The sequence below is a fragment of the Helianthus annuus genome, chromosome 9 (assembly GCF_002127325.2).
Source record: "Helianthus annuus cultivar XRQ/B chromosome 9, HanXRQr2.0-SUNRISE, whole genome shotgun sequence".
Classification (NCBI taxonomy): Eukaryota; Viridiplantae; Streptophyta; class Magnoliopsida; order Asterales; family Asteraceae; genus Helianthus; species Helianthus annuus.
Window position 1 is genome coordinate 90,950,613 of NC_035441.2, and position 14,484 is coordinate 90,965,096.

General features: G+C 35.2%; 1 protein-coding gene across 1 annotated transcript; it reads left to right on the forward strand.

Annotated features, from left to right (window-relative positions):
- The first annotated feature begins 10,739 nt into the window (after window positions 1-10,739).
- LOC110877730 (E3 ubiquitin-protein ligase WAV3) lies at window positions 10,740-14,253 on the forward strand. Its single transcript, XM_022125924.2, has 2 exons — window positions 10,740-11,182; window positions 12,351-14,253. The coding sequence occupies exons 1-2, from the start codon at window positions 10,994-10,996 to the stop codon at window positions 14,121-14,123; spliced, it is 1,962 nt and encodes a 653-aa protein (XP_021981616.1). The 5' UTR covers window positions 10,740-10,993; the 3' UTR covers window positions 14,124-14,253.
- The last annotated feature ends 231 nt before the right edge of the window (window positions 14,254-14,484 follow it).

Below are 14,484 nucleotides of genomic sequence, written 5' to 3' on the forward strand. Positions count from 1 at the left end.
ATTAAACTAAACACAAATGTATAAACCCTAGAAAATCTTACAACAATCTACACTGGGGTGAAACCGAGGAGACTAGCCGCTCATGATTGAAAGAACGCGATTACCGGATGACGAACATGAACACCGAGCCATGACCTTGAGTCTTGGAGGAATGTTGAAGGTTAGGATTTAAGGTTTGGATGGTGAGTGTGGATGGATAAAGATGATGGCGGTGATGGTAGATTAGGGTTAGGAATCTGATTGATGATGAGTTAGGAGTTAGAGAGGCTAGAGGAAGGCTAGAGGTGAAGGAAATGATGAAAGATGGCTCCAAGACATGTTTCCCCTTTCAAAAACTTGTACCCCCCCTTAAAACCCCAAATCTTTGGACAAAACCCGGTCAAAACAACATTTGGGCGAAATTTAGCGTTTTGCAAAATCTGGAGGGAGTAGCCTATGGCCTGACAGGGCATCGCCAACGGCCCTTGGATCTTCTATTTTTTGCTGATGCCTTAATACGCTGTCTACCCGAGTTTCTGACCGACGCGAACAACTAAGGGGCATCGCCGACGGCCCATTTGGGCGTCGGCGACGCTATGCCCAGCTCTTGGTTTCCGTTTTCTTCATTTCGCATTCCCGATTGATCCCGTGCGCTCCCCGATGCTCCGTAAAGCTCCCGAATAGCTCGTTAAACTCCATTAGACCTGCAAAACACAATTCTAATCAAAAGTAGGCCATTTGAAATCGAAAGTCATGTAAAAACATAAACTTAAATACGATTAAACACTAGTTTTCTACCACGTATCACATCCCCAAACTTGTCTTTTGCTTACCCTCAAGCAAATTTGTTTTTCACTTTCACGTGGGTCGAATAAAAGAAACACTTCCCATTCTTAAAATTTAAGTTAAAATGTAATGTCATGCACGGTTCATGATTTTAACAATTTTCGAAATATTAACGATAAACGATTAATCACATAAAAACGGTTATCCAAGATTAACCTGCCCTTGAAACTAGCATATCATACACATCCCTCACAATGTTCTCTCCACTCGGTTTAACATTTGGCTAATAATAATGAATTAGCACGTTTCAAGTTCACTCAAAACCGATTAGAACACGTACCCGCATAGGCTTGCAACTCAATCATTCTCCACTACCGAACACAAATACTAAGCACAAGTTAAAAGGTCTTTAAGGGTTATAACGGGGCTAGGCTAACGGTATGGAATAGGATATTTTGAAAGTGGCTAAGGTGATGAAAATTCGATTTTTATTACAAAACAACTACTCTAAACACGACTAACTACAAACATCAAACTATAAGCCAAAGATTCTTCATCTTTTATTCAACAACTGTCAACACATATTTTTATGCTTTTTCTCAACAATTTTCTGCTCTTTTTCATGATATTTTCTGCATTTTTGATTTTGTTTTTTCACAAATATAAACCACAACTTTACAAACAAACTAATCCTAAAATAGAATTTTCATTACACGGGTTAAAAATAAAAGGTTTACCGGTCATAGGCTAAATATATTGGTCAAACGAAAGGTTTAGGCTCAAAGTTGGCGACTAAGGGATTGATTTAGGCAAGGATATGATAAATGGTGTAAAAAGAAAAGGTTTACATTTAATAGCTCATGTAATTTAATAAAAGTAATATTTTATTTGTTATTTCATTTAATATTTTGAAGTCTACAGAGTTGAGTACGATTACGTATGAACCAGATATGGTCGAGGCACGAGATATTTAAGTTATGGATCGTTATACAAGTCTGTGTTTATGTTAGAAACAATTTGGTGTTGTTATATGTTTAGTTGTTGAATATTAAAATCTATGTTGGTGTTTTGTGTTTTGCTTTTTGTTTCCCTCATATTGAAGTAATGTCTTAATTGCCTTTTTGTTTCCTTCATATTGTAGAAGTATATTTTAATTTGTCTAATCTTATATTATGTTGTTACAAGTATGTTATATTACCTGATTTACAAGTAATGGTTACACCTATTTTTCACCAAACTATAATCTTGTTAGATTGGACAACTAAATAATCATTATTTGTGTTAAACGAATTCGGTCTGCCAAAATAATCATATGGGATGAAGCGTCGAAGCTAAACAACAGGCGATAGAGGCAGTCGATCATACATTCCAAGACATTATAGGTGTTAGTCTCCCATTTGGTGGGAAGCTAATGGTTATGGGAGGTGCCTTCAGATAGGTGTTGCCGGTTATTAAACGTGGCACTCGAGCACAGATTGTAGACTCCAGCCTACGAATGTCATCTCTTTTGTCTTTGAATAAAAAGATGCGGTTGACCATAAATATGAGAGCGCTCAAAGATCCATGGTTTTTTGAATTTCTTTTAAGAGTCGGCGATGGAACTGAAGAACCAATCGAAGGAAACTACATCCGCATACCCGATGACATGACAATTCAATGCAACAATAGAGAAAACTCTATAAAAGAATTGACCAATGCCATATTTCCATCAATTGAAGATAATGTATATTCTTCAAATTATATAATCTCTAGAGCAATATTGTCCACTAAAAATTATAGTGTTGACGAGATTAATAATCAAACGATTGACATTTTTCAAGGAGAGGAAAAAGTTTATTACAGTTTTGACGAAGCGGAAGATGATCAGCACAACTTCTATCTGGTCGAGTTCTTAACTCGCTAAGTGTTAGTAGTTTGCTGCATCAAAAGCTTCGTTTAAAAATTGGATGCCCAATAATATTGTTACGGAATATCGATCCGTCACATGGCCTGTGTAATGGCACGCGGTTGATATGTAAAGGTTTCATGCGAAATGTTTGCTAAAATTCCAGTTGGTCAACATGCCGGAAAAAGAGTTTTTTTTGCCAAGAATCCCTCTAACCCTTTCTGAAGATGCATGTTCCCATTCAAGTTGAAAAGAAAACAATTTCCAATTCGACTTAGCTTTTCCATGACGATTAATAAAGCTCAAGGTTATACAATTCCGCGCATTGTTATTTATCTACCGGATTCTGTATTTTCACATGGACAACTCTATGTGGCGTTATCAAGAGGGATTTCAAACAACGCGAAGTTTACACATCAAATGTTGTGTACCAGTAAGTGTTGCGTGATTAATGAACCACATTCGTATCAAAACAAAGGTAAGTTTGTAGATTTTGTGCCTTAATTGCTTCCAGAAATAACGTTTTTAATTACTTTTTTAAAACACCTTTAAGCGTCTAACATTGTTTTTTATGTGTCGAAATCTGGTACAGTAGAGGAGAAGATACAAGAAATTCATGAGCACACGGATGTATTGGTAAAACAGGAAGAGATACAAGAGACTCCCCGTATTTTGTTTTTGGTGGTTTTGTCTAGCTACTTGCTTGTTTTGTACTCTTCTTGTTTTTAATTACATCTACTTCCTTGTTTTGTACTCTTCTTGTTTTTAATTACATCTACTTCCTTATTTTGTACTCTTCTTGTAGATAGATCACGCCGAAGCTATCTAAAAAAAACAAAAGTATATCACCAAAGAATCGATAAACTAACAGAAAAACGAGTGCCAACATATCACGAATAAGAAAACTAACTTAAGTACTATACGATATATCACGAGACGACTGATAAACTAACGATAAACGAGTATCCTATTTTAAATCGCCACTCTCGCCGCATCGCGCGGGTAAATGGCTACTTTAATAAAAAGTATATATCTACTTTGACTTGGTCAAACGAATATAAAGACAAGAATACACAAAATAATACAAGTATACGTATACGAAGATAAGTTAAAATATATTATTTTTAACATATATCGTATATAAATTCTATACATATATTTATTTGGGAATGAAAATATAGAGTAGGAGTTGGGTATAAAGCCTTATTTTCCTAGAAAGTCTAGGAAGCAATCAGAACGTGACATGTGGCATTGAAGGATTTTAACTAAAAGGGAAATTGTGTAATTTGACATTTTATTTTAATTTTGGAATTTATATCTCATTAACTAACTATGCACGATTTTATGGTAACTGGTTCTCCATGATTTGCGAATTACTACCAGATGTAAATATCAACTAAATTCTCATTCGTTCCTTTCACAATCCTGATCAACTTTATTCGTAAATCATTTTTTACGTGAGAGATAGTTATGGCTTCAAACACAATTCTTGATTGCGGATATGGCAAATACACTTCTTTTTTTGTTTACTATTATCTAGTCTGTATCGATTTTTAATTATGTCTAGAAACCACCAGAATGTTCTTGACGTTGTGTTTTAACAGCAAGCAGATTCATACAGTTGTGTTTTAGCATTCAGATTCATACAGTTGTGTTTTAACAGCAAGCATATTCATACAGTTGTGCTTTGGCATTCAGATTCATACAGTTGTGTTTTAACAACATGCAGATTCATACAGTTGTGTTTTAACAGCAAGCAGATTCATACAGTTGTGTTTTAACATTCAGATTCATACAGTTGTGTTTTAACAGCAAGCAGATTCATACAGTTGTGTTTTATCATTCAGATTCATACAGTTGTGTTTTAACAACAAGAAGATTCATATGCTGTATTTTACCATCCATGCTGGTAATGCTGGAGGATTTCTTGACGTTGTGTTTTAACAGCAAGCAGATTAATACGATGTGTTTTCTTGATGTGTTTTTTCATGAAGGATAGAAGGAAGAGAGAGAGAGAGAGAGAGAGAGAGAGAGAAAGGGAGAGAGAGAAAGGGAGAGAGAAAAAATCGCAAGAAATGTGGGGTGGTTATGGAATGACAATTATTTCCATATTTAAAACAAGCTAAACGACATATCTACCCCTGATTAATTAAATAATCCTATTTTTAATAAACACATATTACCAAAACGCCACCAAGATGATCTCAACCATTAAACACACCCATTGGATGGCCCAGATCGCTTCCTAGACTTTCTAGGAAAAACACACTTTCCGTAGGATCCCCACTCTGAATATATATATATATATATATATATATATATATATATATATATATATATATATATATAGGGGATGGATCATGAGAAAACTAGTTTAAATGAGAAAACCAAAAAACTAACTAAAAAAGCCTAAAAACATACCAATTTTTTTCTTTTTACATTTTTTTTTATAAAAAATCGCTAGTTTTTATACATGGAAAAAAATTTTCAAAAAAAAAAGATAAAAAATAAAAAATTTTGTTGTATTACACATGTGCACTATTACGGATATAGTGCACATGTGTAGTACACATATAATCACATATAATGCACATGTGCAGTACAACAAATTTTTTTTTTTTTGAATTTTTTTTATATATATAAAGTAGCGATTTTTTTATAAGAAATTGTAAAAAAAATTGGGTATGTTTTTTGGCTTTTTTTTAGGTTTTTTTAGTTAGTTTTTTAGTTTTCTCATTTAGATGTAGTTTTCTCATGATCCTCTCCCTATATATATATATATATATATATATATATATATATTCTAACAAATAGAAAATATATTTTAAAAATGACGATAACGCGACGAACGGGTGAGACCAAACTACAATGGGCACGACCCACACATTTCGCAAACATGCACATCTTACTCGTGCGAGGCACGAAGTCGCAAGAGGGACTAGACCCGTTAACACAACTCACAAGTATACAAAACTAAATACATTTTGTAAAATATATAATAACAACTCCAGAACATATACAACTAAGACAAAGCCAATACCTAATCAAGATGGATAACTTGTACGTAGTAATCGTAGCTTAGGTGATTAACATATTTAGGACACTTGTAGGTTACGTCGCAAAACAAGAGAAGTACCGGTGAATTTACAACGCTTCAGGGCGCAAATCTGCGAGTTCATGTCCCCTCTTTTAAACGTTTTCTAGTTTTTTTTTAACTTTTGAGGAAAATACATGTACAAAACGTATGCTAGACTAGGGAATGAAACAACTTGATCACGTGCGAATATGGTTATACTTAATCACCATTAATCAAGTTTAGACCGAGGAACAGAAAGGGTAAATCTATTGGGTTTTTGACGAGCCCCGCTCTTGGTCCATAGGACCCACACGGAAGAGTGCTTTTGTGTCCCAGTCGAGGGTAATCAGCACAAAAATCGTCAAGGTTTGGATTGCTTCCTATGTCGTCACACATGTTATTGTCCTAGCTAAACATTAACGACCACGATTTCATTTACGTTTACATACCGATTTTTATACAAATACATCTCACATTTTACAAATATGCATTTAATACAAAATATCTACATGAATTCACCAACTTTGTTGACATTTTTCAAACTTACATGTATTTCAGGAAATTAGTGAAGTCTTTGCGGGCTTTTGCATGAGGATATCAAGCTTCATAACTCCATGCCACTTTTGAAGGGTTTGTTCGTTATATCCCGCCTCCTTGCGGTGATACGAGGAACAAAACCTTGATCTTTTAAACTTGAATTATGTTGTATGACTTTTAAAACTTAACTTCTTTTGAAAGTGAGGTAAACACTATTGTTCACTTAAGTTTGTGTTTGAAACTTATGACAATGGCATTTGGAGTTTATTTTAATCATATAGTATGTTTGCTAATTCGTATGCAATGAGAATCAGTCACGATCACACCTCGTGCTTCCGTCTATGACCGGGTGTGACATACATAATAATAAGAACATATTATATTTGACCCAACTGATATTCGGGAAAAAATTACATCAAAACATAAATCAAGTTGAATTTATACTCACATATACATAAAAATAAACATGTAAAACTTGATTATAAATTCTTTAGAAAGTTAAGGAGTTGTAAGTGTCAATGTTAAAAGTTAATGGGTAAAGGTATAAAAAATAAAAAAAAGACAAAAAATAATAAAATAAAAAAACAAATCACTGTTCACACAAAGTTGATAATTGTATTATGCTAGCAGATAATCTCGCGCGTTGCCGCGGAAATTTCACCGGTACTGGTTTGGCACATTATGGTACCAACACTCGCTGTAGCAACCGAAAGAGAAAACCTAAAAACTAAAGTCGTGATATGCCCAAAAAGATATTAACACTTGTTTTACATCAACCAAAAGCTATAATATCAACACCGCTAAGGTAGCAGCACTCGTATAGATTAAATTCTACGTGATTGCATTTAATTTTTCTTATCGACATTATGATATAAATTTTACTTGAAACAGAGTTGTATCAATAAATGATAAACCGAGTCGGTATAGTAATCTTTATAATGGTTTTATTACACAAAAGTTGTATGACTTAACAAAAAAAATAAAGTCATTATTACATCGATCGAAAATCATAAAAACGAATACCAATAACGGTCACTGATACCGGTATCGATGTTGTTGGTCAGCACCGACTCAGTTCTTTAACCATATCATCATTTTGAATACAACACTCTTTAAAAAAAACTTCAAATACATCTCCGTTTTTAGATAAAATTTATATCGAAATGTAAAGAAATAAATTTAATGCATTCGCATATTTAGTCTTTATAAAAAAACGAACAAAAGTTATCAGAAAAAAACAACACTATAGAGTTGAAAATGTATATTATTTATAGTATACAGTGTGTAATAAGACTTATAAAAAGTCAAAGCTATTGTTCATGCAATTTGATAATTGTTATGGAGCATGGAGTTAGAAATGGATATTATTTATAATATAGAGTATGTAATTAAAACTAAAAAATAAAAAAGTCAAAATTACTCTTCATCAAAGTTGGTATTGTTAAAAACTTATAAAAAATGTCAAAGTTATTATTCATGCAATTTGATAATTGTTATAAAGTATAGGGTTAGAAAATGGATATTATTTACCCCTCTTACTAATTGGAATCAAAGAATTAGTAGATCTGTTCCGCCCAAATGGTAATGGGTTTGGCCTTGTTGATTTAGAATTGTATTTATTGCTACTGCAGTTTTATCGGTCTGTCTGTTCCTAATAATTAATTATCTCTGACCACGTCTTATGGGAATCATTGAATCAATAGCAAAAAGCCATGTTTGAAGAGGCTCATATACAGATCATCAAGAAATAATCCCCGGAGCGGGCGATTCAATTAATCTATATTCAAAAGATGAACTTTCACCTATACCATCAATAGGTTTAGCTAGGGCGTTTATAACACGACCCAAAGACGCCTCACTACTAATTCGATTCATTTTCATTTAGGCATTTATTGGATTGGCCCATAAATTGACTACCCAGATAAATTCATGAATTCAAACGGATTGACGTATTTTTTCTACCGCTTGTACATTCCCATAATGATGGTGTTTTTTCAAAATAACACTTTGTTGTTCAACGTCTTGAACGAGCCATCTTTTAGAAGGTATTGTTAAAAGATCATCAATTCCTAATGAAATGGATTTGGGTTAAGATGATTATATTTATGTCAACCTACGAACACATTAACGATGTTTGTGTTAGATCACGTAAATTTATTGTGTTTGTGTTGAGTTTGAATTACCAGTAAATGAACATGACTAGGGTGGTCATGGTCTGGTTGTGATGGGTAGTAAGATAAAATGTTGGTAACAATTTTAGATCATTCTAGACTGAAACCAAACAGTTGAAATTTGAAACCATTCCCTACTAAAGATTTTGTTTCATAGTTTTTCTTCATGCTAGATGGAATAATAGTTGTAGATATGTTTGTGTACATTGTGTTTGTTGGATGGTACGAGAGCATTAAGGTTAAGATGAAGTAAGGAGGTAATGAAAGAAAACTGTTATTATGTAAAAGAATGTTTACAGTTTCCTATAAAGGTAGAAAACTAGAAATCGCCCATAGTTCCTTTATCCACTTCTTGTAGGGGTTTGTTATGCTAAGAGCAAAGTATTCTTGGAGAATTTTGTAAAGACGGGTAATCTGAGAGACGTGTAATCCCTTTTAGATCAAATTATTTCGATGATTCTTTCGAATAATGATCTAAGAGCAAAGTATTCTTGGAGGAGTTTCTTCTCAAATGAACCTATCTATACGTATATGTATCATTTGTTAATTGTGTATTTTTAACACATTTACCCATACTTGGCTCTTTTTCATATGATTTCGATATGTTCATTAAAAACTATAATATATTTTCTTTTATGAGTCAAATAATTCATAAAACATACACAAACTAAGGCTGGAAAGCTTTCCAAATGTATATGAAAGGTAGGCGAGGGAGTTAGGGAGTTGTGGTAGGGAAAGCCGGAGGGAACGATGATTGTCGTTTATCTATGGGGAATTGATGTATGCAGAATTCTACCTGTGGTTAAATCCAAGCACGCAAAGAGCCAAAAAGGAAACCACAAGTTAAGTTAACGACCAAGGCAAATAAGGTACAAATTAAAATGTAAATATATCCCGGTTTAAAATTTCTACAAGTTTGAAATATAGCCCAGTATATTCTTCTGGTCCGGTTTGGTTTTATACGCCCACCTTTTGTATAATTTGCAAACCAAATTGTTCCCTAGGTTGAAAGTTTGGAAGCTAGCCGATCAAAAATAATCAATCTCTAAACCAAAACTATGACCATATTAAACAATTTCATTATTTTAAACCAAACGGATCCACTAAACAAGAAATTCTTGAATTTCTACAATGTGAATTGGCAAAAACATTTCACAAGTTTTAATCTTTAAACCAAAACTAGTTTTTGCCCCGCCCGCGTTGCGGGGCAATAAGCCGAGTATTTCTCTCTCATAACATGTATGTCTGTGTTTCGGCTACTTGTACATACTACTCATAACACGATCTAAAAAAAATTACATCGAGTCAACCAATTAAAACAAAAACATTACCATACTTTTACTAAAAAAAAAACTAAAACAATGGAAAGACTATAATTTTAAACTGAGGGGAAAATTATAATTTTTCAGGACAAATGAGCATGTACCAGGCATAAAAATTACACCTATGCCCGCCCGTGTTGCAGGATGTTAAATCAAATATTTCTTAGTTTCATAACATGTATGCATGTATTTAGGTTACTTGTACATACTACTTAAACGAAAACACTATCATAGTTTTGCTAAAAAAATTAAAACAATAACATGTGGGGGTAAAATACTAATTTGTCAGGACCAATGAGCGAAAGTTAGACAACTGCTTGACACAATAAAAGTTACATTGAGTCAACCAAGCAAAATAAAGCAGTACTATAGTTTTGCAAAAAAAAAAAAAAAAAAAAAAGGTAAAACGAGGGCAAGATCATAATTTTTAACCGGGGAGAGAAATCGTAATTTTTGAAATGAGAGCAAAATCATAATTTTTGAACAGAGGGCAAAATTGTAATTTTGAGCTAGGGGCAAAAACATATTTTTATTTTGAAGGGGGCAGTAAAAGCGTAATTTTAGACGGAGGGTGAAACCGTAAATTTAAACTGGGAGTAGAATTAGAAATGAGTTTTTGAACTGAGTGCAAAAGCGTAAATTTTGAGTCAGGACAAAAAGATAATTTTATGTTAAATTAGAAGGAAAAACGTAATTTTAAACAAAGAACAAAACTGTAATTTTAAGCTAAGAACTATTCCCCTAACTTGGAAATGTATACGTAGAAAATGTGCACGTTATAGCAAATAGTAAATTTCCCTTATATTAATTATTACCATATTCATCAATCTCTCCGGTGCAAATAAAGTAATAGTCTATTGTATTCACACACAGAAATAACTTATCTTTTCTTATAAAACTATAATATTCATCATAAAAGTCAACAAAACCACCCCACACCCCCTTAACGGAAAAAAATGGTTTCTTCTACGCCTCTCTCTCTCTCTCTATACAACTATCTGTATGTATATATTATCAAAATGTCAATAAATGCCCGCGACACCGTACATTCAACCCCATCATCACCATTCATTGCCTTCACTGTATAAACCACCATTTAAAACCCCTGATCAATTTTCGTGCGATTCACCTACTTTCCCCAAATTTAATTCAACACCCATCTCCCACCTGATCTAGCTCAACACCCACTTCAAATACTTATATAATTCAACAATTTCTTGCTGTTTTTTTAAGTAAAATGGAGAGCAAATGGAGGAAAGTAAAGATGGCTTTGGGCTCTAATTTCTGTCTTTATGTTCCTACGGCTGATACCGACGTCTCACCACCGCCACCAGACGCCGCCTTGTTGCCTCCGGCGACTCCTCGTCGGCCGTGGTCTCCGGTCTTACGGTTGTCTAGAAGTTTGAGCCGGTCTTCTAGTTCTAAGGTTTGTTCTCAAAATTCTTCATTTCCGCACGTTTACCGCCAGCCATTCTATTTTGTTGACTTTTTTATATTTATGTTTAACAGGCAATTAATTGGGAAAAAAAAGTTGAGTAATTAACATATCATGGTTTATATTGAAATTTGTTTGTTTTTAGCACTGTTTATCCTCTGTTGTATTTCTTTTTTACCCCATATCAATCTTTTAAAAAGTAACAAACAAGGCTTTTTTTATTTTATAAATTTGCCGTTGATAAATAACATATTGTTTAAGTTGACCAAGTTGGGCTTGAGATAGTCTATTAAACAAGTTTTTCTTTAGCTTGAGCTAGTTTTAGCTCGCTCAATTCAAATTCTTACGACGTTAAATTGGTTTTTACACCCTTAACGTTGCATCTTTATGCGTTTTTTAATTGGATAAATAACATTATTTTAAATTTTCGTAAAATGCATTCAAATAAATTTTAGAGTTAAATGTCATTTTAGTCCCTTCAATTTGGGTTATTTTGCTAGTTTAGTCCAAAATTTTGAAACGTTGTTATTTTAGTCAACTGGGTTAACTCCATCCTTTTATTCTGTTAACTAGAAGAGCATTTCGTACATTTTATATGTAATTCTGTTAACTATCAGGGCAATTCGACCATATAAAATGATCGAATTACCCTTCTAGCTAACATAAAAAAGGACGGAGTTAAGCCAATGGACTAAAATGACAATGCTTGAAACTATTTGGACTAAAATGACAACGTTTCAAACCTTAAAACTAAACTGTTTAAATGGCACAAACCATAACCATAGGGATTAAAATGACATTTATCTCTAAATTTTATCAATACATAAAATATGTCAAGGGACCCACTGGTTCCACATCAGCTAATAATCAACTAGAAATTTATTTATTAGACAATAAAAGGACAAAGAAAATTCTAAAACAACTGGCAAACGCTTGTTTGCTTTGTTCCTTTATTTTGACTTTTTGGCAAACCGTTTGTTTGCTTTCTTCTTTCATTTTGACTTTTTTATATACTATTTATGCTACCTGGTAGTTGTGGTTGCCAAATCTTTCTTGTTCTCTTATTAAAAATTAATTGAACTAAATAAAATTCTTTTTGTAACTTTCACTTAAAATGTATACCAATTCTGTTGACTTAATTCCAATTTTGACTTTCCAGAAATGCACAATATGTTTAGCATCAATGAAACGTGGTGAAGGTGAAGCCATTTTCACATCAGAATGTGCACATTCATTCCATTTCCAATGCATTGTTTCACATGTCAAACATGGAAACCGAACATGTCCAATTTGTAGAGCCAAATGGAAGGAGATTCCACAACAAGGTTTAGCTCCACCCATGACAGTAATCCGCCGGCCCCTGCCACGACAGACCTCCAACCGCCACGTCTCCGCCAACGAGCCAGCCGTCTTCAACGATGATGAAGCATTGGATGTACAAACTTCAACCAGGAATGATAATACATTGGACGGGTCATATTCGACAAGGCTGTTGTTGAAAACATACAACGAGGTTGCGGCTGTGCCAAGGCGCAGTACCGCCGACGATTTCACGGTTTTGATCCACCTGAAAGCTCCGGTTTCGACTTCTGCCCGGGCCCCGGTGGATCTTGTGACCGTTCTTGATATCAGTGGTAGTATGGCTGGTACAAAGATGGCATTGCTTAAACGGGCCATGGGTTTTGTGATACAGAATCTTGGCCCGGCCGATCGGTTGGCGGTTATCGTGTTTTCATCCGCTGCCCGCCGCCTGTTCCCGCTCCGGAGAATGACCGATGCAGGGAAGCAGCATGCGGTCCAGGCTGTCAATTCGTTGATGGCGAATGGGGGCACGAATATAGCCGAGGGGCTGAGGAAGGGGAGTAAAGTCATGAAAGACCGCCGGGAGAAGAACCCGGTGACGAGTATAATTCTGTTATCGGATGGGCAGGATACGTATACCACGAGTGGCAGTTGGGATTCGAGTTCGGGTGGTGACCGTAACGGATCAAACCACCGGTTATTTGTTCCACAAGGTATCGATGTTCCGGTACATGCTTTCGGGTTTGGGGCTGACCATGATGCTACATTAATGCACTCGATTTCCGAGACATCCGGTGGGACCTTTTCGTTCATCGAGACCGAAAGCGTAATCCAAGATGCATTCGCTCAGTGCATCGGTGGACTCTTGAGTGTAGTGGTTAAAGGTTTGCAAGTGACAATCGAGAGTGCGAGCCCGAGCATCCAGGTTCAATCTCTAAAGACCGGAAGCTACAGGGGTCATTTGACACCCGATAGGAAATCGGGGCGTATAGATGTTGGGGATTTGTATGCCGATGAAGAGCGGGATTTTCTCGTCTCGGTCAATGTTCCAAAGGAGACCGAGTTGACTTTTGGCGACGAGACCTTGTTATTGAAGGTACATTGTTCATATACCGATCCGATGACAGAAGAGACGATGAAGTTAGCGAGTGAAAATGTCACAATCAAAAGACCCGAAAAAGTGGGTAAAGAAAATGTTGTTTCGGTTGAAGTCGACAGACAAAAAAGCCGGTTACAATCAGCGGAAGCCATGGTACAAGCGAGAACCGCAGCCGAAGCAGGTGATCTGACACGAGCAGTTAGTATACTCGAGAACTTCCGGAAGGTTCTCTCAGGAACCGTAGCGGCTAGATCTGGCGATCGTCTCTGTATTGCACTAGATGCCGAGCTCAAGGAAATGCAAGAGAGAATGACTAGTAGGCATTCGTATGAGCATTCGGGAAGAGCTTATATGTTATCCGGTATAAGCTCGCACACATGGCAAAGAGCCACGGCTCGTGGGGACTCGACTGACGGGTCTAGCTTGGTTCAAGCTTATCAAACTCCATCGATGACCGAGATGCTAACTCGGTCCCACGCTAATTCGCTTCAACCCACTCGGACATCACAAGCACAACCAAGAACAAAGTGAAGATTGTCGAGTTTTGCATTCTGATTCATGATTTTTGATGTCGAAATACATGTAAAGAAATAAAGTTGCAGGAGTTACGTTAATATGTTTTTTTTTGGGGGGATATTATAATACATGAATATTTTTAAAATTACTAACTAGTTCTAGTCAATAAATATAACTAGCCGTGTCAAGTAGCATGCCATGCCACTCCACCGTTAGATCACCAACACCTGAAAAGCTTGTAAAACAAAAGATATAAAAAACACAACAAAAAAATAAAAGCAGACATAAAAACTTTTAACCATGCATGGCCGTTGTGGCGAGTTATACGCAAAAATTAGACTGAAACATAAAACATAGAAAAAAATAACTAAATTGA